This window comes from Lepidochelys kempii, chromosome 3 (assembly GCF_965140265.1).
Source record: "Lepidochelys kempii isolate rLepKem1 chromosome 3, rLepKem1.hap2, whole genome shotgun sequence".
In the NCBI taxonomy this organism is placed as follows: Eukaryota; Metazoa; Chordata; order Testudines; family Cheloniidae; genus Lepidochelys; species Lepidochelys kempii.
Window position 1 is genome coordinate 126,632,829 of NC_133258.1, and position 25,971 is coordinate 126,658,799.

Here is a 25,971-nt window from a genome sequence, read left to right on the forward strand (position 1 = left end):
TTATTGCTCCCTGAGTGGGTCCAATAGCTGGCTGCAAAAGGAGCATAGAAATCTGTAGATTGACAGTCCAGTTGCTTAAAGGGAGCCCACCAGGCTGTGGTCCCCACTTCAGTGGCTCAGCATCAGCCCCAGCTATGAGGAGCTATATGAAGCAAGACAGATTGGAGCATCTCTGTCACTGCAACTCTTCTATCTACCTCCCCCCGCTCTCCCCGATGCTCCTAATTCCCTCTCTGCTCCTGCCTTATGCTCATTCACTCTTAAATTCTCTGGACCAATTAGAGACCTGGAATCAGAATTTAGAAGCTTTTTGGGGGAAATCTAGCCACCAGCACTGCAGGTCAGGTGCTATTGGCAGATTCCAGTCCATTTTAAAACACAGCATCTGGTACAACCCTGAAATACCACCGCTGTAGCTGAGAAATATTAATACATTGATGGAGTTACTCTCGATTTCCATCAGTGTAATGGTCCAGCATGTCCAAAGGGGAAGTTTTCTTTGCAGTAAAATGCCTCTAAATTGTGTATACTTTTCAAAAATGTTTAGCATTTGGTTAAATATTATTCCTCACAAAACCATGAACAATGAATATTCACTTGATAAATGTGATCTTTGGTGACCACCACAGCATTTGCCACGTGGTATGCAACTGAGAACAATGATTTAACTAGCAGTATTCAAAGATAGTTATCTTGCACTGCATTTCATAGAGAAGTACTTTTTCTATGCAGAAGGTTATGAGTGAGGAAAGGGGAAACTTGATGTGGAGGTTTTTCACTGTGACAATAATTTAGCTTTAGATCAACCCGAGTGAGTAATTTGTAAAACAAAAATCTCCCATGGCATTGGGGCATCAGGCTTCATTACAACTGCCAGGATAAACCACATGCAGTTCAAGCACTCCAGTGTATACTAAACAGCAGGCACTAAAGAAACGTGCTGAAATTAAAATAATTTATGACACCTAGACTATTGCACCAAATTTGGTAGTTCTTATTGTGTTAGAAACCATTGAACAAATCATGCTAAAAAAAGTACCAGAATCTGTAACAGCAAGAAAAAAAAAGTACAACACAAACACCTGTTAAGAAATCACATATGGACAGTACAAATCTGTGGAAGTGTTAGGACAACATTTTAGATGAACCACAGTCTCCAGTGGCATCAACTTACTGTGCATACAGAACTAGGATTTTTGTGTCTGACCATGTATGTTTTTATCATGACCCTGTTGGATGGGTGGAGATACAATATTCTTCATCTTTCAGTTCTTGCTGCTATTACAGTCTAATTTCTAAGAGCGTCACTGAGGCTCTCCATGATTGCTGAGGATATGTATTCAGACCAGAGATGTTTAGAGACTTTAAAATGCACTTGTAATGATAAATAACAAGAATAAGGACCATATCTTCAGCTAGTGTAAATCAGTGTGATTCCACTGAAGTCAATGGAGCTACCCTGATTTACACTGGCTGAGGATTTGACCCAGAATATGTGTACTTGCATTTGATGCAGACTGAATGTTTTAACAAATGCCAAAATAATTTTCACTGCTTCTAAGTGAATTTTGTATAATCATTATGAGTGGGCGATTTAGCAACAATTACAATTCAGATTGCCAGCAAATAACATTCACTATGAATCTGCTTTAAAACCTTTATTGGATAGGCGAGATAAATACTTCCTGAAAGTACAAAGACAATTTTGGCATTGGTTTACATTCAATTTAAATTTTTAAAATGTATAATATTCAAATGATTAATCAGTATTTTGCTAGTGGAGTACTATACCTTACTGCAAATGATATAATTATTTTAGGTAAACATTCTATAGAGTAGGTTTCAGAGTAACAGCCGTGTTAGTCTGTATTCGCAAAAAGAAAAGGAGTACTTGTGGCACCTTGGAGACTAACCAATTTATTTATTTAATGTCATGCACATTGTGTAAAGAGTTGTCACTTTGGATGGGCTATCACCAGCAGGAGAGTGAATTTGTGTGGGGGGGTGGAGGGTGAGAAAACCTGGATTTGTGCTGGAAATGGCCCACCTGATGATCACTTTAGATAAGCTATTACCAGCAGGACAGTGGGGTGGGAGGAGATATTGTTTCATATTCTCTGTGTATATATAAAGCCTGCTGAAGTTTCCACGATATGCATCTGAGGAAGTGAGCTGTAGCTCACGAAAGCTTATGCTCTAATAAATTGGTTAGTCTCTAAGGTGCCACAAGTACTCCTTTTCTTTTTATTCTATAGAGTAGTAATTCTCAAACAGTGAGTCCGGACCTACCAGTGGATCACAGGAAGGGACTAGATAGGTCGCCTGTTACTGCCCCCCCTCCATTACTCCCTGCCCCATGCATGCCAGAGAAGCGCTTCTCAGTGTGCTCTGACTTCTAACAGGCCAGGGCAGCAGGCTGCAGTGTGGGGAGTGGGACCTGGCTCCAGCGGCTGACAGCTGAAGCTGAAAACATCACAGAGGTCTGGTAAAGTCAGGGAGTCCATGCCTGCCATGACTAAATGGTATCCTTAATCATCAGGCACTCTGGTTCAAAGTGGTTCATAAAGCTCACAGTGCACGACAAGAAGGGAAAATGTAGCTGACACCAGGCCCCCTGCCCCTTATGAGTATTTCCATGGATCTTCAATGTGCGCCCTGAGCAGACCGGCCTTCGGTTGTTAGCCTGTCAAACTGCATCAAGCACTACGTTCCCATGTGCAGCATCCCCTGTCCCGCAGCCCACTCCACGCACTCACTTGGGTGGGGAGGTGACAGGGCTGCAGGGCTGAAGAGCTGTTACCAAGGGCAGTGAGATGCTCCACCTCGGTGTTTGCCTGGTGGCGCTAGCGGGGATCGTTGCCCTGCGCTGTGCAGCCTCCCCCAGGGACTCTGGGCAGCGCCTCTGGAGACATGTGGGGTCGCTGTGCGAGGCGGCTCTCGCCACTGGAGGCGGCTGCTGGGGTGCTCCCCTGGGCAGCTCCCCCGCTCCCGCCCGGCTGGCGAGTTCCTGCCGCAGGGCGGGCTCTCACTGAAGGGCCGCGGGAGGCAGGGACAGAGAGATGGGACGGCGCTTCCCTTGCCTGGGGCCGCACTTGCTGTTTACAGTTGCTGTAGCTACCGCCGCAGCTCAACGGCGCCGGGCTGCTGCAGGGCTTGGCAGCTCCCCAGCGGGGCGAGGGGCTCCGGCTCCCCGCGGGGACCCGGGACTGCAGGGAGCGGGGCGGGCACAGTCTCAAGGGGCTGGCTGTACAACGCAGCGTCCTCCAGAGAGAGCCGGGGAGGCTCGGTTGGTAGAGCGGCTGCTGAGGGCCCGGTTTACGACACCATGTAGTAGCCGATGGAGGCTGCTCTGAAAGGGCCACTGCTGAGGCTGACAGCCCACCGGGCCCGCAAGCTTGGAAACTCCCTCCTTGGCAGCAGGAGACTCGTCGGGCTTTAGGACCCCAGGGAAAGGCTGCGGCAGCCAGGGTCCGGGAGAGCTCAGGGCAGGTAAGGAAGCCAGTGCCTGGGGGAGACGAGTGGAGGGAGAGAGCTGCTCCCGCTCCCGCTCCCGCTCGGCTCTCTGGGGGTAGGCAGGCCGGGCGGGGCTGCGGCGCCACGTGGAGAGCCCGGCAGCGGCGGGGGAGGAGCTGTGGACGCTGGGAGCGAACGCTCGGAGCCAGCTGTGGTCCCGGGGGGCGGGGCCGCTGTGCAGGGGCGGGTGGGGCGGCAGACGCTGAGGACTAGAGCCCGCTGGTACTGGGGGAGGGGGCAGAAGCCAGCTGGGGGGGGGGGTGCGGGGGGAGGCACTGTGGATGCTGCCCAGAGCAGGTGCGAGCCCTGCAGCCTGGCGAGGGAGCCCGGCGCCCCACTGATAAGTGCCCTGCCTGCCCGCCCAGGGGAAGCTCTGCCGCGGTTTCGGTGAGCCCAGGTGTCTGTGAGGAGGGGAGAAGTTGGGGTGTCTCATACAGCAGCCCGCCCCCAGCCTCTACTCTGGGGTGAGTCAGGTGTCTCCAGTGGATATTAACCCTGGCAGAAATCAGGGGGGCACATGACCCCATCTGCCCCCCACCCCACGCATTGCTCTGAACAGAAGAATAGGAGCAAAGTCCAAGTGCGTTGAATGGGGAGCTCTATTCTCTGCTGCCCGGCCCCATTTCGGGGAGGGAGGGGGTCATGCCCCACCAAGAGGCTCCCACCTAAATTCCTGTGGGATGCATGCAAACTGCTGGGTTCACCCCTTCTCATTAGCATCAAGAGCTCCATGGGTGATGTGGGGAGAGCCAGAGCTGCAGGGGAAGCCTTCCTTGCTGCCACTTGCAGAAAGGGGTTTGCTCCATTTCAAAACATACAGAAGAAGGGGCCCAAGTCCACTGATATCGACTCTATTGACTTCAGTGGGACTGCTCCCAGTGTAAACAATAATATCCAGTAAGGGATTACAGGATTGGGCCCCAGGGCTGGAAATATTTTTTGTAAATGAATGTTTGCTCTCAGATTAATTTACAGCAGTGAGTTCCACCAACTCTGCATGGGAGCACTCAGGCAGAGCAGCCAGGCTGGTGATGGGCAATTTAATGAGACTACCTGGTCAGACATTCCTTTGCTGAAATAAGCATATTAATTCCTATAAAATCAGCAGACCATTGGAACAAACATACTGCACAACAGGAGTTCCATGAAATAAATAAATAATGTACAGAAAACAATTGCTAATTTAAAATCCATAAAAGCAGTTAAGGAAGCATCTGCTACAATATATAGCCCCGAGCCTGCAATCAAGTCCATGTAGTTGGCTCCTTGCATGTACAGAGTCCCATTTACTTCAGTAGGTGTCCATCCACATGGAGCTAATTGTAGGATTGGGCATAAATGCTCCCCATCTCTCCAATCCCTAATTTTCATATCAAAGCGTAACTAGCCTACAGTGAATTGGTGTATCAGGATCTTTCTCTCAATTAGTTTGCATAAGTAACTATTTTCTGAAAATGTATATATCCCAGTAATCCTAGGAGAGAGGCAAGAAAAAAAATTTTTTGACTGCAAAGGTTTTGTTGTTTTCTCACAGGGGAAAAGAAAGGCAACATATTGCCCTACATTTTAACGAGCGTTGCTTTTACTGGGACTGGAAATCAAGGAACTGATTTAAAATTCTGATTACAGTTTTAATCTGTTTTAATTATTTAAAAAATACTGTAAAGAAATTTGTTACCAAGTTCTCGAGACTTCAGGTGTATCTGAACACAGAGGGACCTGTACACAAATGGGTATGTCATCTCTCTACTCCACTGGTATCCAAGCAGAATTGTATTATTATTTTTGAGAGTCATTCCCAGACGTGCTAGGCAAGGGGGTTGTAGTCTGAGCCTGACCAGTAGCCATCCATCACACCGAGAAGAGGAAGCTGGATGAGAGTGGTGCTAGGCGACTGCAGGGCCTATTTCTGTTCTTTTGTTCGGTCGTGCCTCTGAGTAGAGTTCCTCTGGGCAGTATCCAGTGACTCCTTAGATGCCTGTGAGGAGCAGTGGACGCTGTCGGGGGTTCTTTGCTTGGTGTCCCCTTCTGGTTACCTAATTTTCACCTTATGACCTTCACTCCCATCCCTGGGTTTTTCATTTGTTGTCCCTCACTGTTACTTGTGGCCTGGGTTTGCTGGCCCTCTCCCCCTCAACTGAGGGGAGGGCCTTTAGCGCTGAGTGGGTTTAGGCTTGCCATCTCCCAGAACTACATTAGGTATGCACCTTCCCACTTCTGCAACAAGTGAAGCAGTGTTGTGCAGACAACAGCCTCCTCCACTACACAACACTGATTCACCTCCAGAGCGCCATCTAGCTTGTGTACTGAATGAGACAGGGTCCTGTGGGAAAAATAGTATGTGATGGTCACTTGGATGGATAAAGGCAGTATTATAACGCATACACACAAGGGGGCCAAATTAAGATTTCACAAGCAACCTGGCATTTACTAGTTTTTGCAACTTAATAATGTTTTTTTCACTTTTTTTTTAGGGTATAATTCCTTAGTTTTTTAAAAAAGCAAACTGAAAAAACCATAAATTCCTAATCTGGCATTATATTGACCACCACATGGGTCAGCAGCAGCACTGGAACCTTGAAATCCACCACACAGACCTCTGTCACTTGAGTTAATGGAGTAACTGGTAGAAGTCGTATGTTGTCATCCTCTAGGTAGAGCAGCACTAGAGGAGAATGGATCACTTTGCCAGTGTATTTCAAGATATTGGCAGGCAGCAGACAAATGATGAGACTCAGGAATCTTCAGTTCCATTCCAAGCTCTGTAAGGGTGTGTTCTCTAGTGGACACAGAGTCTTCTGTCCATTTCTGCCCACACTGGACCCTTTCTATCTCAAGCCCTCCACCCTATCCCTGCCTCAGTCATGTCTCTTGCCCACCCTGGCTCTTTGTCCTATTTCCAGTCTCTGCTCCTCGGACTGCTTATCCTACTGTTAGTATCCTCCACTACATTTTCATTTGTTGTCCCTCACTGTTACCTGTGGCCTAGGTTCGCTGGCCCTCTCCCCCTCAACTGAGGGGAAGGGCCTTTAGCTCCGAGACTGAAAGGGCATACTGGAACAGATAGTCCTGAGATGTAAGACTAGGAAAAGGAAAAAAGGATCGGGCCCACAATTGTGTGGGTGCTGGAGGTGCCAGATTAACTTCTAAATATAACCTCCCACCCGAATATGTCAAACTGTCCAACATGTCCGTGAGCAGTGAGCGTGCTCTATCCCCTCACAGCTCCTAGTGCTGACCATATTTTATCCCCTTTCAGTCCCAGTCTCCCAGCAGGTACTTTTTCTCGTCTTGCCCAGCCATTCCCAGTCCCACTACCACTACTCCTGGTTCCTTGTCTCCAGTCTCCTTGCTCAGCCAGTCCCAGTTTCCTCCCTATGCCCCAATCTGTCTCTCTCTCTTCCCCTGGTTTCCAGTCATCCTCTCTATGTCTCCTGTGTCCTATCCCCATTGGGTCCCAGTATCCCTCCACAGGCTTCTCATCCAATCTGTGTCTCTGCCTTCACCATCTTCTTGCCCCAATCTACTCCTCTCAGCCTCTTTCTCTAAATTCCAAACTCTGGTTCTTGTTTCCTCTGTGTTCAAGTACCCGTCTAGGCTGCCTGGGTGCCAGCTGGGGGGTAATTGGGAGCACTGGAGAGACAAGCTTTTGCTCTCAGTTCTGGTGCCCAGTTGCACACTAGTCCCTGTATCCCTACTATGGAGGGAGCGTGCTCATTCTGTGGGGATGGCACATGTGTAGTCTGGTCTAATATAAGAACCGTGAGGGGCTGGAACATGCTCAGTTGCCCTGTGAGAATGGTGCATGCACGGTCTGGTCAGCACTAGGAGCTGTGAGGGGATAGAACATGCTCACTGCTTACGGACGTGTTGGAGATTTTAACTTCTAAATCTAAGAAGTCTCTACTGAGCATGTGCAAACTGAGAGTTTTCAAAGGCTTATAACTTGGCCAAATTTGGGTGGATTTTCACAGGAATAGCAAAAGATGCATCTCTAACACAAAGGCCACCTTCCTTCCAAATTTCAAGCCCCCACTTCAACGCGTGGACAGACCAACGCTTTTCAAAGAAAAGGTTGTCAAAAATGTTTTAACATGGGCAAAACAACAGATTATTTCCTAGTCTCATTCTTGGAAATGGCTGAACTGTTTTGGCTGAACATTTCCAAAAAAATTCAAGCAGAAGCAAACATCCAGCATGGGACATTTCAACCCAAACATTTCAAGTTTGGCAACATTATGAGAACCTGTTTTCAGCTGCTTATAATGGAAATATCAGGCTAACTTAGTAACCGGTGGTGCTACCAGCCCCACCTATATTATTCCCCAAACAATGCTTTTTTTATCTGAGAGAAAGGAGAAGAGCAGACTATTTCACCAGGCACATTTAATTTACCTGGGGAGCACCTGGATCAGAGATCAGCAGCCTTTCAGAAGTGGTATGCCAAGTCTTCATTTATTCACTGTAATTTAATGTTTCGTGTGCCAGTATGTTTTAACATTTTTAGAAGGTCTCTCTCTATAAGTCTATATTATATAACTAAACTATTGTTGTATGTAAAGTAAATAAGGTTTTTAAAATGTTTAAGAAGCTTCATTTAAATTAAAATGCAGATCTTATCAGTTTAGTGTGATCCTTGCCCTTTCTTTTCCTTGCTGAGTTTTCCAATGTCCCCAGGCCGACAGCGGGCTAAGCGGGGCCGGCGGCTGGGACCCCGGCTGGCAAGGGGCTGGCAGCATGAACCCCAGACCGGCAACGAGCTGAGCACAGCCTGCTGCCGATCTGAGGTTCCGATCTGAGGTTGCCTCTGCCAGCTGGGGTCCCGGCCGCCGGCCCCGCTCAGCCCGCTGCCGGCCTGGGCTTCAGTCCATCCAGGACAACAGTGGGCTGAGTGGGGCTGGCGGCCGGGACCCCGGCTGGCAGGGGGCCGGCAGATAGAACCCCAGGCTGGCAGCAGAGTGCCACTGAAAATCAGCTTGCATGTCGCCTTTGGCACACATGCCATAGGTTGCCTACCCCTGACCTAGATAATACAGTGATGGGTACTATAGAAAACCCCCACATTGACAGACATCTATCTTATTGGTCCTGGATTTCTAAAGAGGCAAATGTGAGTCTTCTTGTTGTTACTTAAGCTTTTTAATTAAGTGCCTGCTTATAGTGGATATCTCCTCCAGTCAGCGCGTTTGTAGCTGAGGGTTTTGTAGTTGACGGCTGCAGCTGTGCTGCTGTATTACTTCAGTGCAGACACTACCTACGCGACCAGGAGGGATTCTCCAATTGCTGTAGTTAATCTACCTCCCCACGAATTTTTCCGTTGACCTAGCATTGTCTCCTCCAGGGTTTGGATCGGCTTAACTGCGTTGCTCAGGGGGGTGGATTTTTCACATCCCCGAGCTGAGTCAAACTAACTTTTAGTGTATACCAGCCCTGCATATCTTCATGCCAGTTCACCCCCGTCTTATAACTAGACTTGGAAGGATTAGATTTTTATTGGGCAAATGTCAATAAACATCGATTTCACAATGCACACACATACTGTTGAAAAAACATTTCCATTGACAGTAATCAAAAATACAGATGGGAAAAGTAAGAAAAAGGCTGCTTGAGAACTTATTAGGGTTTGATGTAAAGATATTTACTTTGTATATTTAAACACATGATGTTGACAATTTGTGTTTAACCATTATAAAGTGCAAGTTTTTGAATCTCAACATCTACTTCATTAAAAATTATTGTCTGACCTTCCCATAGCCTCTGACTCCTCCATAACTTCCCACAACAATGAAAATTTAAATAGATAAAAATAAGCTTAAAACCCGTAATTTTGTGCAACTGTGACTATTTAAATAGATAAAAATAGAAAATATTTAACAATAAAAGTCAATATTATTGGTCAAAATTATAAAAAAATAAAAATAAAATTCTGCTAAGCCTACTTATAACTGATACTTTTATCCTCACTCTGACTTTGGCATCCGGATCACCACAGAGCAGGGCAAGTGATGTTAATCATAATAAGCGGATCTGGAAACACTGGATCAGCGATCATGAATTCTCCCAACACTGAGGATCTCAGGAGAGGAAGAAGAGAGAAGGTCAATGCTGATGCAAGGCTCTTCCATTTCTAATCAGTGACAGGCAATAGAATTGGCTGGGGCCTTGAGTGAGATTAATATATGGCATTCAAGGAATTAAGCACATGCATGATAAAATCTGGCTGACTGAGTGGAAGCAACAGCATGTAATATCATGTCCAAAGTGTCTGAAAATATTCATTTTGCTTCATTCTCAGCAGCCCAAATCACTAATCACATCAGAGTGATGAATTGTTTGGTGTTTGGCATGTACAGTAATTTTATTACTACAACTCCATGCTTGTCAACTGCACTAGCTCACAAGGAAAGCTTAAAGGAGGCCAGGAGGGGATATTAAAAGAAAACTCTTACAATAAAACCACACTCAAAGTAAAAGTAGTACAACGTAATCTACAAAATGTATCTTCTTTAGGGCTCATAACTAATAGATTTTAATGTATTCTAATTTATAAAGTTTGTTAGTGCTAGTCTTTTAACATACAATATGTAGATTTAGTAGTTGAATGCTGTATATTATATTCTTGCAATTATTCAAATAAGAGAAGTCTACTCTGCTTGAAAATTAAGATAAAATATTATTTACTATGCTAATGTTTTCACTTTCATGCCTGCCAGATAATTTTAATAATCAGGTTTTATTTCTGTCTTGGCTGTCTTCTTCTCCTGTCTCTTCATTCTGCAGTGTTGGCTTCTGGATTCTTAGCCCGATATTCACTATCCATATCTTTTAACCAACGTAACCTTTCAACTTGATTTTTAAATGACTCTAGTAGCTGAAGTTGCCTCCCTTGGGGTGCAACTGACTCCCAGAAACATAAATTGGAATTATGTGCGTGCACTCAGAGGAGGATGGGCTCCTTGGTGCTGACAGACTCTGCACAAGCCACCCTGCCATGCTGTATTTAAATAGAAATTGCCAGTCATGCAATGTAAACGCTTGTGCTCTAGGCACTAAGATGAGACCACCAAACTCACATTTACTTCTGGTCTTATCCAGGATTGGAACCCAGCTCTCCAGAGATGAACGGCTAGCACTAGCAAACCGTATGCACTACACCTGTACGTTCACATATCATACTGATATATGAAATGTTATGGGTACTCTGATGGACTAAGATTTTTGAGTTTCTATTGTAATTTAAATTTTTGTATTCCAGACACCTTCTGAAACTGGAAGCCTGCATTTCAAACAAGGAAGAAGGTGTTAAACTTTGACTGATTAATATCTTAGTTTAATTTTTTTCAAATTGTTCATTATTCCCACCTTTCATTTCCCAGGATATCTTGTTTTCTCCCTGTCTTCTCCTCTAACCTGCAAGCACTTAGACTTTACTCAACTTTACTCAAATTACATGTCCCATTGAACTCAGTGGGGCTACTCACATGAATAAAATTACACATGTAATGCAAACAGCAGTGAGACACCAATTGCAAGCTGTTAGAAGCAGAGACTGTATTTTAGGTATTGTACCAGCACCACGCACATCTTCAGTGCTTAACTAATAATAATAAGTGATCAAGATAAAATGGGTCTGTATATCATATTCAAACCACTTAAATTGAAGTGGGGAGAAAAAGTCATTAATTATCTCGAAGCTTAATCTACTGAAGAGCCTATATTGCATTTCATAGAAGGCAGGGAAACTGCCTATGAATCAAATTAACCTGGAAGACCCACTAAGTTCAACTGATTAAATAATTTTTAAAATCACCTGTGTAGAAAATGGAGCAGCCAGCCATTCTCTCAGAGAGGAGGACTGAGAGGTTAAGAAAGTTTAAAACAGGGAAATGTGCTTTTTTTGTCCCACAGCTTTCAGATGCCCTAATCTTCTTAATCACCTGAGTCAAAGAGAATGGGCTGTAAGTTATGAGTGTATTTTCCCCTTCCTTTTTATAACTAAGCTTTCTTCTGAGTTACCTAAACCTATCAGATAGTTTTTCAGTAGTGCATTCTCTGCATAATCATCTTCTGTTCTCCATGTTTCTTCTGTGGTGTTTGGCCACAAAGCAGATTTCTCTAATCCTAAAGGCTTACAGTGAAGCTAAGGGACAAGGCAGCTCACTTCTGAAGGATGTTTTTGGTGCTGAAAAGTATATTTTTTGCAACATACCTTTATATTTGCTTCCCATTTGTGTGACACTTTGGAATTTAATAGTGAGCAGTTGGCAGGCAGGATACTCCAAGTGGTAGAAATGTGGGGTTTTGTTTCTTGTTTTATTGCATGTTTCCTGACTGAATAATATTATTTTTTGACAGCTATTATGGATGGAAGATCCTTTGCCTTCAGCCTGAAAAAAAAGCTCTGGGATTGAAAAAAAAAATGGAGGCACTTGGTAGGATCCACTCGGACCATCGCTTTAGCACTGCATGCTTATTTTCAACTGCATTCACTGTATGTCCATAGGCTGGAGTTCAGAAAGCGGGATATGGAAGCAGATACTCTCAAAGATGAAGACCATATGGCTGAGTGGACTGCCAATGATCCAGCAAGACTGGTGCCATCTCCTAGCAAAATTGCTGGGAAGGCCATGTCCTTTTTGCCCCTGGGCCAGATAAACAGCACAAATGGCTCATTCAATGAACAGTTTACACCCTTCTGCTACTCGGCACAAAGCAGTATGATGGGCAGTAATGGCAGCTCATCAGATAACAGGTTTCATGGCCAAGCTTTTCAGGATGCAAAGCAATTCAATTATTTGGCCAACTCTGCTCTTTTTCCTCATTTGTTGGCATCCAGCGTAACTCAGACTGGAATTGTCCAGGCCAGTAAATGTAGTGACTCGGAAACACTCAGTCCTTCCTCTGCTGCTGCTCCTGATCCTCAGATAAGTCAGGAACCCATACACTACAGAAACATGGAGCAGGTGAGTTTGCTTTAAGCGTTCATTGCATTTCAGTGGAGTATGAGCATGTCTGGTTTTTGAAGACTGCACAAATAGCGTCTAATGCATTGCCCTAAGAAGGAACAGGTCTGCTAACTTTTGTGTCTGCAACGGAGAGGCTTTAGTGGCAATGTCAGGATGTGGAGTGTGACCCTGTGTCTGATTATGCTGTTTTAAAGACAATAAAATGCTGCTTGTTATGATAATCTGTAGTAACAAATTCCTTTTTCCAAGAACAAATCAGTTTGTTCACCCCTTGTTCCTGTCGTTTTGATGTTTATTCCTCTCCACTTCCCTCCTTTAGGAAGAATTCCAGACTTTGGTAGTACATCATCATGTGTGTGACAATGACATGGGAAACCAAAGTTGGGGATTTTTTTTTTCAATGATCACTATTGTCTGTCTTCTTCCTATGCCTTTTCCCTTTTCTTTTTCTTTTCTCAACTTTTATGTCCTTTTCCTCCTTCTCTTCCCTTTTGACTGTCCCTTTTCTCTTTTTTCTTCTTTTAGGGGCAGACAGACAGCTGGACAAGAGTAGCTCTGCACTGTCTCCTGCACCAAAGCAGCCTGCTGCACTGGGTTTCTAACTACCAAATAAAACTGCACTATGGACACCACCTATAATAGGCAACAGCTTATCTGAAATGTAGGGTACGATTACACTGGGACTCTTCAGCACTTTTCCCATCGTTGTGCAGCACCACTAGAGAGAGCAATGGCAGAAGCAGTAGTGTTGATGAGGCACAGACTTTATTTTACTACTGCTACCCCAGGGAGATGCCTGGTAATAGACCAATGTTGGTAAAAGTGCAAGTGTAGACAGGGCCCTACTTGAAGATCATGTCTAGCAGGCAAATGGAGTTTGCTGGGGCTTAGTTATTTAAGATTAGGTTGCCGTGTAGAGGGTCGGCAACATTTTCTGTGAGGTGTAAACTTGTCTTCAGTTTATTGTCAGGCAGTTAAAATCTGGCATAGGGTCCTGGAGATCCTAGATTTTCCTGTAGGCCCTTGCCTCTGTCTTTTTGAAATGCTTTTCCTAGAGACTCCTACAAAGAAAGAACATGTTTGGGTGGCTTCTGTGTATGGTGCTTCCCCAGTGAGGCCAGAAGGGGCAGCAGGAGAATGAAGATAATGCTCTCAGGCAGGCTGCTGGAGAAATACAAGATGCAGAAATAATATAGTCACATAATTACTGTTTGTTTAATTCCTGAAATGAGATAGGCCTTCACAGAACATAAAGAAGACATGGCCCCTACCCCAAAGAGTTTGCAGCCTAAGCAAAGATGAAAGGCAAGGAAGACAAATTGCAGGAGCGGAGTAATGGAGGGAGGATATGCACAAAGACTAGAATGTTGCTTTTTCTCTACTTGGTTATGAGCTATTCCCTCTCCACCCCGCAAGTGTTAACTCATTCCTGCACTGCTAGGGGCTAGAAGTTTTGATCAACAGAGAGGACAGATGAAGCAGGCCAGTGGGGGGGAACAGCCAAAAAGCAGAAGGGGAGAGATGGGAAGGAGACAAACAAGGTGAATGGGGAGTGCACGAGTGAAGGAGAGAGAAAGAAGGATAGACTGACTAGAAGGAGCAGTGGGCAGGTTAGTAGCAGCATTTTAATTTGGGGCAGATTTGGGTCTCTGTTTCTCTGGACCAGGAGTTCTATGGAGGTAGGGAGCTAACCCGCTTGTGTTGGAGATAGAAGGATAGTACCTGACCTGTTCTATTCCATAATAGTTTAATGCTTGAGGTGCCTATGACTGTGGCATTAACAGCTGTAGAGTGCCGTAGGTCCTGAAATTTTAGGGGCACTCTTAAATCTCTCCTTTCTACCCATCTTCTCTCTTCTTCTTTGACCCCCACCCAGCCCAAATTCACAGAGTGCCAAGCAGGTAAGGCATTTTCAGCATGTGGAAAGAGTGGAACATGGCTATTTATTTATTTATCTATATTACAGTGGCACTTAGATGCCCTAAGTGAAATCACAGCCTAATTGTGCTAAGCATTATGCATATATGTAGTAAGAGACAGTCTCTGCCCTGACCAGCTCAGAGTCTAACTAGAAGGGCAAATGGGACAGAGAAGTGAAGTGACTTGGCCAGTGTCACTCAGCAGGTCAGCTGAGGAGAATAGAACCCAGGTTTACGGAGACACCTGCAAATCCTATTGGCTTTTGTGAGAGATCTATGTGCTCAGCACCTCTGCAAATCAGGTCATGAATTATTAACATAGCCGCTCACAAATCTGCCAGCAAATGTGTTTCACTCTACTGATATAGCTTATTCTAATAGCGCTGGGTGAAATGTTTAAAACACTTGAAATTTCAAGGAAATTGTTTTGCAGAAATGTTTTATTGTTTTTTGACTGGCTTATAGAGTGGTCTAAATTTTTCAAATTTTCAAAGAAAAATGTTCAGGAAAAATTTCATTTTTTTGTTTTTTTTAAGATGTGTGCATTTTCCTATCAGCCATAATACTGAATAACACTATGAAATAATTCACTCTTGAATATGTTTTTAAGTATGTGTGGTTTGACTGTAAAAACTGCCATAAAACATCAAAGATTGGGAGAGTGGGAATACTGTCAGGATTAAAATTGTGTTTAATTTTTTTCCATATATGTTACTAACAGTATCATAGACTATTGTATGTGAAAGAATTTGAAAACTCTACTTTTCATCATTTATGTGGTTAATTTACATTTCACTCAAGTTGGACAGTGAAAAAATTGTCAGTTTCACTTCCTGATTCTCATGCCCAAGCATAGAGCCTTGTGCTGGACTATTTTTAAAATCCTGCTCCTCCAGCTCCGCAGTACCAACTCCCACCGGATCCTGCATGGTTTCTTGCATTTTTATCCCACTCTCACGCACAAAACCCTTAGATCCCACAAATCCCGCAGGAAAGACAGATTTCCCCTTGCCACTAAAAATAAAATGGTCAGTTTATATATATACTATATATAATGTCGACATTATATATATATATATATATGCGGAATTCAGACAAAATTTTTACCATTCAAAGAATAAAAAAGTCTTGCTTAAACCATGTAAAAATACTTTAACTCCTGTTATAATGGACATGAAATCTCTTTCTATCCCCCATTTAAATTTAAGAATTAAAAGCTTTATTTTAAAAAAAGGAAAACTTGCTTTATATTGCTGAAATTCTATTTATGACAAACTTAGGAGAGATTTGGTGTTTTTTTGTTTGTTGCTTTTTTTTGCCACCTAATCCCTCCTGCAATGAAGTACAGTTTATCCGCTCCCACTATTATGGCAGTGGGTCCTGCAGGACCCATGAGATCCCAGTCCCACTGCAAGGCTCTTATTTAGCACACTGCTGTTTTCTTTGAGTGTTATCTCTGCAAAAGAATGTTTAAATACAAATACACTCTTTTTTTTATTGGAATAAAACAATGGAATCACCTTTTAAAAACAAACAAACCACAAAACTAAAACCTCCTTCCTGTTAAAAGGGAGAGATGAGCATATTTTAATTCATTTCGTTGGTACTATTTACAGAGCCCAGGGCAGCAGGAACAGGTGATGATGGAACAGATGGAGCAGCTGCAAAGGCTGGTAACTGAACAACAGAAAATCATCACCTACTATAACCCAGGTACTACCAGGATTTCCTCCTAAGAACTCAGTACTGTAAATGGCAGCTGTTCACATTCCTACAATAAAATACTGTAGTTCCCAAAATAAATTCAAGCCATGATGTGGGGTTGGTCGGAGGAAGTAGAAGGCTCTTCACCTGAGAGTTGTACTAAAATATTTTATTCACACCACAAAAATGATAACTCCAGAAAACTTTTCTTTGACTCTTAAGTATTTCCTACAGACATTTCATGTGTAAAAGTGCATTTCTGTTTAATACTAACAGACATTCATGTACATGTGTCGACTAAAGTCTAGATTAAAATTCATTTGTGTTGTAATAAATTTTAGTGTAGTGGGAGGCACTGCTAAAACCTAAAATATCATCTTTCTCGCTTTATAAAAACTAGATGAGAAGGGGAAGGGAAGGAATTCAGCAGACAGGGCTTCTAGAAATAGACTTTCCGTGCTGGTAATTCAGTCTCTTCCCCACAACACAATATAACTTCCGGAACAGCTTCCTCCTTAATGGTAGCAGTACCAGAAAATGCCATCAGCATAGCAAATAAGAAAAGGAGAATCCACCCTCTGCAGGGATTTCCCTTTCCACCCACCCCACAACTTTGGAATGGGTGTAGTTCCACAATGCAATGTGAGGGACCAGCTGGGATCTCCACCCACTGCACAGAATCTGGTTTTGCAGGGGCCCTCTGCATGAGTGCAAGCAGGGGGAAGTAGAGAACGAGGCACGGAAAAGCCAGAGGATCTTTGAATTGGTGCTCTCCTGGAGGTGTTTCACCAGAGGGAACAGTTTTTGTCCTTTTGGACAGGGTTCCACAGTGCCCCACTGGCAGATGTTGCCTGCGGTATGTACATCTGCACATTGCTCTGGCATCCTGGCCTCCCCTCTCCACTTTCTGGGCTACATTACCCAATTTGGGGATTGCAAGTATCTTGTGCTGCTGAGATGCCTTGAGGACAGACTTTCTACTGCTGGTGGTCTGCAGCTCTAGAACATGCCATCACATATGCTAGGCTAAACTCTAGTTCATCAAGAACCTATGAACGATGATTCCAGCAATGTTGTAATCATGGATCACCTGCATTCCTTAGAAAACGTCTTCTATCACAATTCTCTACAGTTTCAGTTTAGCATCCTCAGTGCCTGACAAGCTCAGAGACAGTAGGAAGTCTTTTGGAAGCAGTGGAGTTACTCTGGAATTACACTGGTGCAAATGAGATTGGAATTTGGTCCAGTGCTTTTCCATAAACAAAATCTGGATAGGTCTGGCAAAATGCTTAGGATGGCAGAGCTCACAAGTAGTTTTAAACTGTTCAACCAGCACTTACAATGCGAATTTCACTAATTTTGGTTGTAGGACAGGGTCATATTTTATGTGGTTAAATGGTTGTTAAATGATTTCTCCATGCTTTTAGTGACACAGACTTTTTCCAACACCAAGCATGCCTATCCTTCCATCTTCCCCCACCTCCTTCTCTTTGCAAAAAATACAGGGCATGGAGTCATTGTAAAGAAAATCATGTTCCATTTGTGTCCCTCGTATATAGTATAGTGTGAAGCAGTACAGAATTTTTTTTGCAACTGTGGGTTACCATGGTGTGTGTTTGAGTAGGAGTGTCAGGGTGTAAAATTACGGGACTAGCTTCAGACTCAAATGTGGTGTGGGAGGGTGGTTTTGGTAGTGGGGAAGTGCTGGAACAAACAGGTTTTGACTCTTTAAAACCCTTAGTTCTTGCTGTCTGTCCAGGGCAATGTTATAAATATACTAGTCCATACTTATGATGATAGAGTTTGATTGTAAAAGGGTTTTGTAAAACTCTCTGTGCATGGAGGGGGGAAATATAACTCAACATTTGATACTTTTTAACTCTTGTATCGCTCAGAACTGGTTTTTCACACTATTTGTGTGTGTGTGTGTAAGGGATGGAGGGAAACCTGGATTCCGGTGGACAACCTGCAGCCCTGACTCAGACTGGCAGGTCTTGGGTAGGGTGAGGTAATATCTTTTATTGGGCCATGTAGTGGGGTGGCTGCCCCACTCCTGCAGAAAAGGGGTTAAAAGCAGCCCTGGAGAGGGCTTCAGCAGGGAAAGGGATTAAGAACATCTGTGGGAAGCTGACTGAGTTGCTGACCACAGCTGTGGCCAGCTCAATCAGGGTCCAGCTGGCCCTATAAGAGGGCTGGGGCCCAGGAGCTAAAGAAGTCCCACTTTAGCCCTGGAGTGGGAAGGACTAGGTGCCTGGGAACAGGGTGCCTGAGCAGAATACTGCTGGGGAAGGGCAAAGGGAGCTGGGGAGCTCCAGCCTGATAAACCCCCAGGTTGCAGGCTTTGGTGAAGGCCTCCAGAGGCACTGAGGCTGCAGAGGGGCAGCCTGAGGACAGGCAAAGGCAGCAGGTCCTACCCCCTTGCCAGTGATGAGTGGCCATTACACTGCAGTCTGCCCCAGTGAACAGTGGCTAGCTGATGACTGGCAGTAGCCACTGAGGCAAGGTGGGCCTAGAGGGTTGGGGATTCCCTGGGAGGGGAGACCCAGAGTGGGGATCCTGCTGGTGCAGAACCCTAGGGAATAAGGCACTGGGGTCTGGGAGGGACACGGGGCCAGTGGCAGGTGAGACACCGGCCTGCAGAGGGCGCTTCAGTGCTGGTGAAGAGCTAATTCCCTGGCTGACCAGCAGGAGGCGCCATGCTTGTGAGTCATCGCCTTGCTACAGACCAACTTCTGTTGGTGAGAGAGACAAGCTTTCAATCCACACAGAGCTCTTCTTCAGCTCTGGGAAAGATGCTGAGAGCATTACAGCTCAATACAAGGTGGAACAGAGTGGTTAGCATAAGTAGCTAGCTCATATTCTAAGGGACCATTCAAGGTAGAGTGGCCTGTTAACACCTTTGCAGTCATGGGAAAAAAAGGGGGTTAGTGGATTATAGACTTGTAATTAGGCATACATCCAGGGTCATAACTCTGCTAATCACTAAAAATCATAGACTCAGCAGAGCTCTTGAATGGTCCAATAAAAGATATTACCTCACCCACCCTGTCTCTCAAATATCCTGGGACCGAAACAACTACAACTACACTGCATAGGTCTTGGTTAGGGCATTCAGCAGCAACCAATAATCCTCAAGGATGTTGTGGATGTCTCTTGCATGGTCCATCTTCTGTGATTGTAGGGGAGTGGATGTTAAATGGACCTTCATGCTGCTATCTTTTTATAATTCTATAATGCAGAAATAATGATTGGTAAAGAAATAAAAACTTGATTTAAAAATTCGACCGTCAAGAAATAATACGTGCAATTCATGATTCTTGGTATAATATTGTCCACACCTCTGCATTTCTCACTAGACCCAAGATATTGTTCCACCAGATGATAGAATGAGTGAATTGCAAAGCTTCATGGGTTCACAGAGGTAGCATTTTGCAATCAAAGATGTAAATCTTTTGTAGTTTCACTTCCCCCACTCCCGCTGTACTATGTATAGGAAACATTCTTGACAAAGACAATTAAGTCCCTCTATCCAAGGGGTGGGCAAACCTTTTGGCCTGAGGGCCACACTGGGGAATAGAAATTGTATGGCAGGCCATGAATGCTCACAAAATTGGGGTTGGGGTGCGGGAGGGGTTGCAGGCTCTGGGGTGGGGCTGGGAATGAGGAGTTTGGGGTGCAGGAGGGTGCCCCGGGCTGGGACTGAGGGGTTCGGAGGGTGGGAGGGGAATCAGGGCTGGGGCAGGGGGTTGGGGCATGGGGAGAGGCTCAGGGCTGCAGGCTCTGAGCGGCGCTTACCTCAAGTGGCTCCCGGAAGCAGTGGCATGTCCCTTCTCCAGCTCCTACGCGTAGGCGCGGCCAGGCAGCTCTGCTCACTGCCCCATCCTCAGGCACCGCCCCTGCAGCTCCAATTTGAGCACGTAGCAGCTGGAGCGGGGCCATGCGGCTGCTTCCAGGAGCTGCGTGGTATGGCCCGCGACCCTGCACCCCAGCTGGAGTGCTGGAGCCAGGCCAAGCCACGTGGTGCGGCCCCTGACCCAGCGCCCTGGCCGGACTGCCAGAGCCAGGCAAGCCCCAGACCCCGCTCCCCAGTGGGAGCTTGAGGGCTGGCTTAAAATGGCTTGTGGGTCGGATCTGGCCCACGGGCCATAGTTTGCCCACCCCTGCTCTATCCCTATAAAAATAAAATGATAGTGCCTCACATGTACATGAAGGAACAGAACATGGCTAGTTTGGACAGAATTATTTACAATCTAAATTCAAGTTTCAATCAACATATAAGGAACAACTGCTTGTAAAGCTTCATTTTTAAAATGTTAATCTTTATATTAGGTACAGCTAAACATAAGAAAATAATAAGTTTTGGAGAATCTATTTGGCTTTTGTATATATCACAATTTTAAACTGATTTAAGATGGCATTCCCTACTGCCACTGGAGTCAATAGGAGTTTTACTATTGACTTTAGTGGGAGCACGGGGCCCTTAGACTGTAGATTTTGTAAAAAAAAAAAAAAATAGAGTCAGATCCCCTGCTGGCATAAATTGGCATATCTCCACTTAAGTCAATGGAGCTACAGTCATGTACATCAGCTAACGTTACATCTAGGTTTTTGACTTGTTTAACTAGAATTCCAGCCCAATGGAATGAAAGGGGTTAGAACGGCTGAGTTCTGACAGACCCTTCATTTTCAGGATAAGACATGGTAATGGAGGGAAAAAAGTTTCCTTTCCAACCTGGCATATACATTAGAGATTATCAAAATCTTTCCAATTGCTTCAAGTTTCAGAATCTTTGGAAATGTCTAAGCTCTGGGGTTCCACTTCATTTCTTCTCACCCTGAGAGAATTCAAGACCTTTCTATAGGAACTTCGAAAAGTCGGGCTTGAGAAGCAGTACACGATGGGGTCCATAGCACTGTTGAGATAGGTCCAGCAGACAGTAACATCAAATACATTCACAGCAAAACGAAAAGCTGCACAGCTTTCAAAGTTTTGGAGAATATACACAAGAACTCTGCCCAACACACTGGGCAGGAAGCAAACTCCGAACACCACTACCACTGCAATCACTAACAACATGGCTTTCTGCAGCTTAGGTTGACTGCTCAAATCCCGGGGGCTCTTCTTCAGCTTCCTGATGATGCCAACTGTGCAAAACAAAATGAGGCCAAAGGGAACGAGAAACTCCAAAAAGAATACGATGACATGCCAGATGCTGTAGAAGTTGGCATCTCCTTGTGGGCTGAAACTGCGGCACTCAGTGAAGGTTTTGGGTTGAGGAGCAACCAGGATCTCAACAGTCAATCCGATTGCTAAAAGCCAAACCAAGCAAGCAGTGACTCTAGCATTCCTGGCTATGAGAGAGCTGGTTTTATTGTTAGGGTGGACCACTCGAAAATAGCGATCCAGAGCTACAGCCGTGAGGAATGCGATGGAGACAGCTTGGGAAAGAGACAGCATGAAGAGTATTACCGAGCAGAATAGCTCTCTATAATCCCATGTCTCTAGAATGCTAAACCTGAGAGCAAGCAGTAGTCGAAACGGCAGGCAAATGTTCAGCAAGACGTCTGCAATAACCAGGTTGAGCAAGTAGATGGCATGTGGCTTCCAAATTTTCAAACGGAAGTAGAACGTCCACAGAGCAATAGCATTGCTGGTGAGTCCCAGCCCAAATTCCAAAATTAGAAGGATGTTCATGGCTATTTCCACAGACTCATTGTAAACAGAGCAGTTAGAACGTGTCATTTTCTGCTGGCTTCTCAAAAGGACTGAAAAACGGAAAAGGATCATGTTACACTTCAAAGCGCCCCTCCCCCTCCCCCCAAAAAAGGATTTCTTTTCCTCCTAATACTGTAATTACTTCTGCATTTCTCAGAGAAGGAAGTATACTGTGAAAGTAGAATGAATTATAATGAAATTATAATTCATTAAAGAAATGCTACTTGAAGGGTTTGTGGAAATATAGTTGTCAGGAAGAGAAACATTAAGGCGTGTGAGACAATGGGTCCTCAAACTAATTAACTTAGAGCTCCTACTGAGCTAGGAGATGGTAAACGTTAGTATGCAAATAAGATATGTATGTATATTTGTCAGTTTCTGCTTCCTTTTGTTTCTTATGTTAAGTTGGCTTTGGCTTAGCTGTATAAATAAGTTATCTTTAGCCTCAGAGAGGGGCTCACATCTGGGTGCATTAGCAAAGCGCTTTGCTAATAAACAGAGTGGTCTGACAAATTATAGGTTTCAGAGTAACAGCCGTGTTAGTCTGTATTCGCAAAAAGAAAAGGAGTACTTGTGGCACCTTAGAGACTAACCAATTTATTTGAGCATAAGCGTTCGTGAGCTACAGCTCACTTCATCGGATGCATCCGGTGAAGTGAGCTGTAGCTTACGAAAGCTTATGCTCAAATAAATTGGTTAGTCTCTAAGGTGCCACAAGTACTCCTTTTCTTTCTTCTGACAAATTATGTGAGTCCTGAATCTGACTTTGACAATACCATCAACATCAGGAGGTCAAAAGCAAACTACTATTAAGCATCAGCAAATAAAATGTACTGTGTACTACATATGTGTGTATATTTATATATACATATAGATGTGTGTACACAAAACCACACACAGAATAGTTTCCTGAACATGAAATCTTGGCCTGAACCTGCACCTCCGGTGAAGCACTGAGCACACAACTCCCAGTGAAACAATGTGAGTTGAGGGTGCTCAGCCCCTTGAATGATCTGGCTCTATTTATGCTTTATAGATGTAAAACCCCAGAAAAGTGTTGTGTTATTTAGCCTGCCATGGTACACACATGTCACTATTATGTTGCCATCTTTTTTAGGGAAAAGAAAAGACGGTGACTTACTGAGCAAATCAGTATGCCAATAAGAGAGATGATTCCATTTTAATGTCTACCACTTTTATGCAGCTAAAAAAAGGGGGGGATGGCACGTTTCTGTGTGTCTGAACAACGGTACTTCAAGTCTCATTACTAATGAGTCATTAGCACTGGATTAAGTGACACTAATTATACTGCCGTTCCCAGAGAATATACTGGAAGTGCAGTAACATAATGTCACATGATTTCTTCCCCAGTGTGCTTAAAATGACTCCAGTTTCTGAAACTGAAAGTCATTGAACATTTTTTTTAAAAAAACCCAAATGACACTTCTCTCTCTCTCTCTCTCTCTCTGACCCTTTTGCTTTTTCTGTGTGTATACACACACTATCTGTTTTGTTTTCTTCTTCAGTACCCTTCTCCTCATAGGCACTGACTCTGTGGGAACTCCAGGGCCAAGCTCCCCTCCCCCAGAGCCTCCTCCCTGCCAGCAGCCCCGCCAATCAACTCCTTCCTTTCCCTCCCAGCGCCTCCTGCCCACCATGGATCAGCTGTTCTGCGGCGTGCAGGAGGCGCTGGGAGGGATGGGGAGGAGCAGGAATGGTGCTTGCTCAGGAGAGGGATGGGACTGGGTGGGAAGAGGCAGGGCAGGGGTGGGGTTGGGAGGTTGGGGGAAGGGGTAGGGTGGGGGCAGGGCCTGGGGTGGGAAGAGGTGGGGTGCAGGCTTGAGGGAAAGGGTGGAGTCAGGCTGCGGCCTAGGACTGAGTGGGGGTTGAGCACCCCAGGGAAAGTTGGAAGCTATGCTTCTCCTAGAATTGCTCAGCTTTCTCCACAGGACTGACTGCTTTCTCCAAGCCTTTCAGAGGGTAGCAGTGGGAAGCACACTTGATTGGTGCTTCAGAGGGAGAGAGTCAGCCAAATGCCAGCTGCTCTCTTTTCCCCTGCTGTGTGCAGCAGGAGTCTGTAATTGGCGAGCTCCTATCTAGGAATCCAGGAGCCACCCAGAAATCCAAGGGAAAAGCTATGAGTTCCTGGAAAATGTAGAACAGGTGGGGAGATGCTGAGGTGTCTTCCTTAATTCTGGGGTGCTCCAGAGGCTGGTGCAGCCCCAGGTACAAGTTAGAGCAGCCCCAGAGTGGCCTATGCTGTGGGCTTTGCTGCAGTCTAGAGTATCTGGAGCACAATGTCCTCTAGCCATCCCCCTTCCTGATCTGCTCCTAGCCATGTCCCTGCGCCAGGGACTGTGTGTGAGGGTGGTGAAGGGCTCTTGGCCCTGTGCTGGGATAATTTCTTAGAGGGGTATTGCAGACATTTCATGCTGTTGCAGTTGCTTAAAAGGGCAGAATCTGTCCCCACGCCTCACAATACCCACTTGAGGTGCTGTAGGTGAGCAGTGTCCCTCTTCCGAGAGTCTGCTCCAAGTGTTGAAGAAGAAGGCTGCAAGCTGGGAGTGTGCACAGGAATTAAGTGGAGCTGTCAGGGACAGTTTGTGAGGGGCGTGACAGGATAGAAGAGACAGATGGGTGAGGAGAGGAAGAATTTAGTCGGGGCTGGTCCTGTTTTGAGCAGGGGGTTGGACTAGATGACCTCCTGAGGTCTCTTCCAACCCTGGTCTTCTACGATTCTAAGTGCCAGTGGCTGCAGTAGGCAACTAGCTGAGGTTTCGGTAATGACAGAGAAGAGACAATGAATCTGCGAAGTTACAGTTTACAGAAAGATGCACTATATCTGTCTAAGAGGAAGGCAAGTCTTCAGTATTCTTGCCAGCAAGTTAAAGAAGTATGGATTGGATGAATGGACTATAAGGTGGATAGAAAGCTGGCTAGATTGTCAGGCTCAATGGGTAGTGATCAATGGCTCCATGTCTAGTTGGCAGCCAGCATCAAGCGGAGTGCCTCAGGGATCGGTCTAGGGGCCGGTTTTGTTCAACATCTTTATTAATGATCTGGACAATGGGAAAGATTGCACCCTAGGCAAGTTTGCGGATGACACTAAGCTGGGGGGAGAGGTAGATACACTGGAGGGTAGGGATACAGTCCAGAGTGACCTAGAATTGCTCAGCTTGGAGGGTTGGGTTAAAAGAAATCTGATGCAGGACAAGTGTAGAGTCCTGCACTTAGGACAGAAGAATCCCATGCACTGCTACAGACTGGGGACCAACTGGCTAAGCAGCAGTTCTACAGAAAAGGACCTGGGGATTACAGTGGATGAAAAGATGGATATGAGTCAGCAGTGTGTTCTTGTTGCCAAGAAGGCTAACGGAATATTGGGCTGCATTAGTAGGAGCATTGCCAGCAGATCGAGGGAAGTAATTATTCCCCTCTATTTGGCACTGGTGAGGCCAGACCTGGAGTATTGCGCCCAGTTTTGGGTCCCCCACTACAGAAAGGATGTGGACAAATTAGAGAGAGTCCAGCAGAGAACAACAAAAATGATCAGGGGCCTGGGGCACACGACTTATGAGGAGAGGCTGAGGGAACTGGGCTTGTTTAGTCTGCAGAAGAGAAGAATGTGGGGGGTTTGATAGCAGCCTTCAACTACCTGAAGGGGGGTTCCAAAGAGGATGGAGCTAGGCTATTTTCATTGGTGGCAGATGGCAAGGCAAGGAACAATGGTCTCAAGTTGCAGTGGGGGAGGTCTAGGTTGGATATTAGGAAACACGATTTCATTAAGAGGGTGGTGAAGCACTGGAATGGGTTACCTAGGTAGGTGGTGGAATCTCCATCCGTAAGAGGTTTTTAAGGTCAGGCTTGACAAAGCCCTGGCTGGGATGATTTAGTTGGTGTTGGTCCTGCTTTGAGCAGGGGGTTGGACTAGATGACCTCCTGAGGTCTCTTCCAATCCTAATCTTCTATGATTCTAAGTCATGACTTTCAGAGCACGGTCTGAGCAAAGAGCATGCAGCTGTCTGTGTGGCCAGGCCAAGCCATCTGTTAAGAACAGTTTCCATATGGAAATCGGTGTATGTGAGACAAAAATCTCAGGGTGGTTGGAACTTGGCTTTATATTGTATGTGAAATACAGTTAAATCCAGGGGGA

The 25,971-nt window shown here is 45.2% G+C and overlaps 2 protein-coding genes across 2 annotated transcripts in view; one reads left to right on the forward strand and one right to left on the reverse strand.

Annotated features, from left to right (window-relative positions):
• The first annotated feature begins 3,109 nt into the window (after positions 1-3,109).
• Positions 3,110-25,971, forward strand: part of LOC140909195 (centrosomal P4.1-associated protein-like) — a 71,239-nt gene continuing 48,377 nt past the window's right edge. Inside the window, 4 exon segments of the mRNA XM_073337918.1 lie at positions 3,110-3,489; positions 11,869-12,019; positions 12,022-12,476; positions 16,015-16,111. Of these exon segments, the coding sequence (XP_073194019.1) occupies positions 11,980-12,019; positions 12,022-12,476; positions 16,015-16,111 (592 nt within the window). The 5' untranslated portion in view covers positions 3,110-3,489; positions 11,869-11,979.
• On the reverse strand, positions 20,877-21,845 carry GPR31 (G protein-coupled receptor 31). Its single transcript, XM_073335243.1, has one exon. The coding sequence runs from the start codon at positions 21,843-21,845 to the stop codon at positions 20,877-20,879; it is 969 nt and encodes a 322-aa protein (XP_073191344.1).

Excerpts from the sequence above, each read along its gene's own strand:
- GPR31 (XM_073335243.1), bottom strand. The coding sequence starts at position 21,845 with ATGACACGTTCTAACTGCTCTGTTTACAATGAGTCTGTGGAAATAGCC.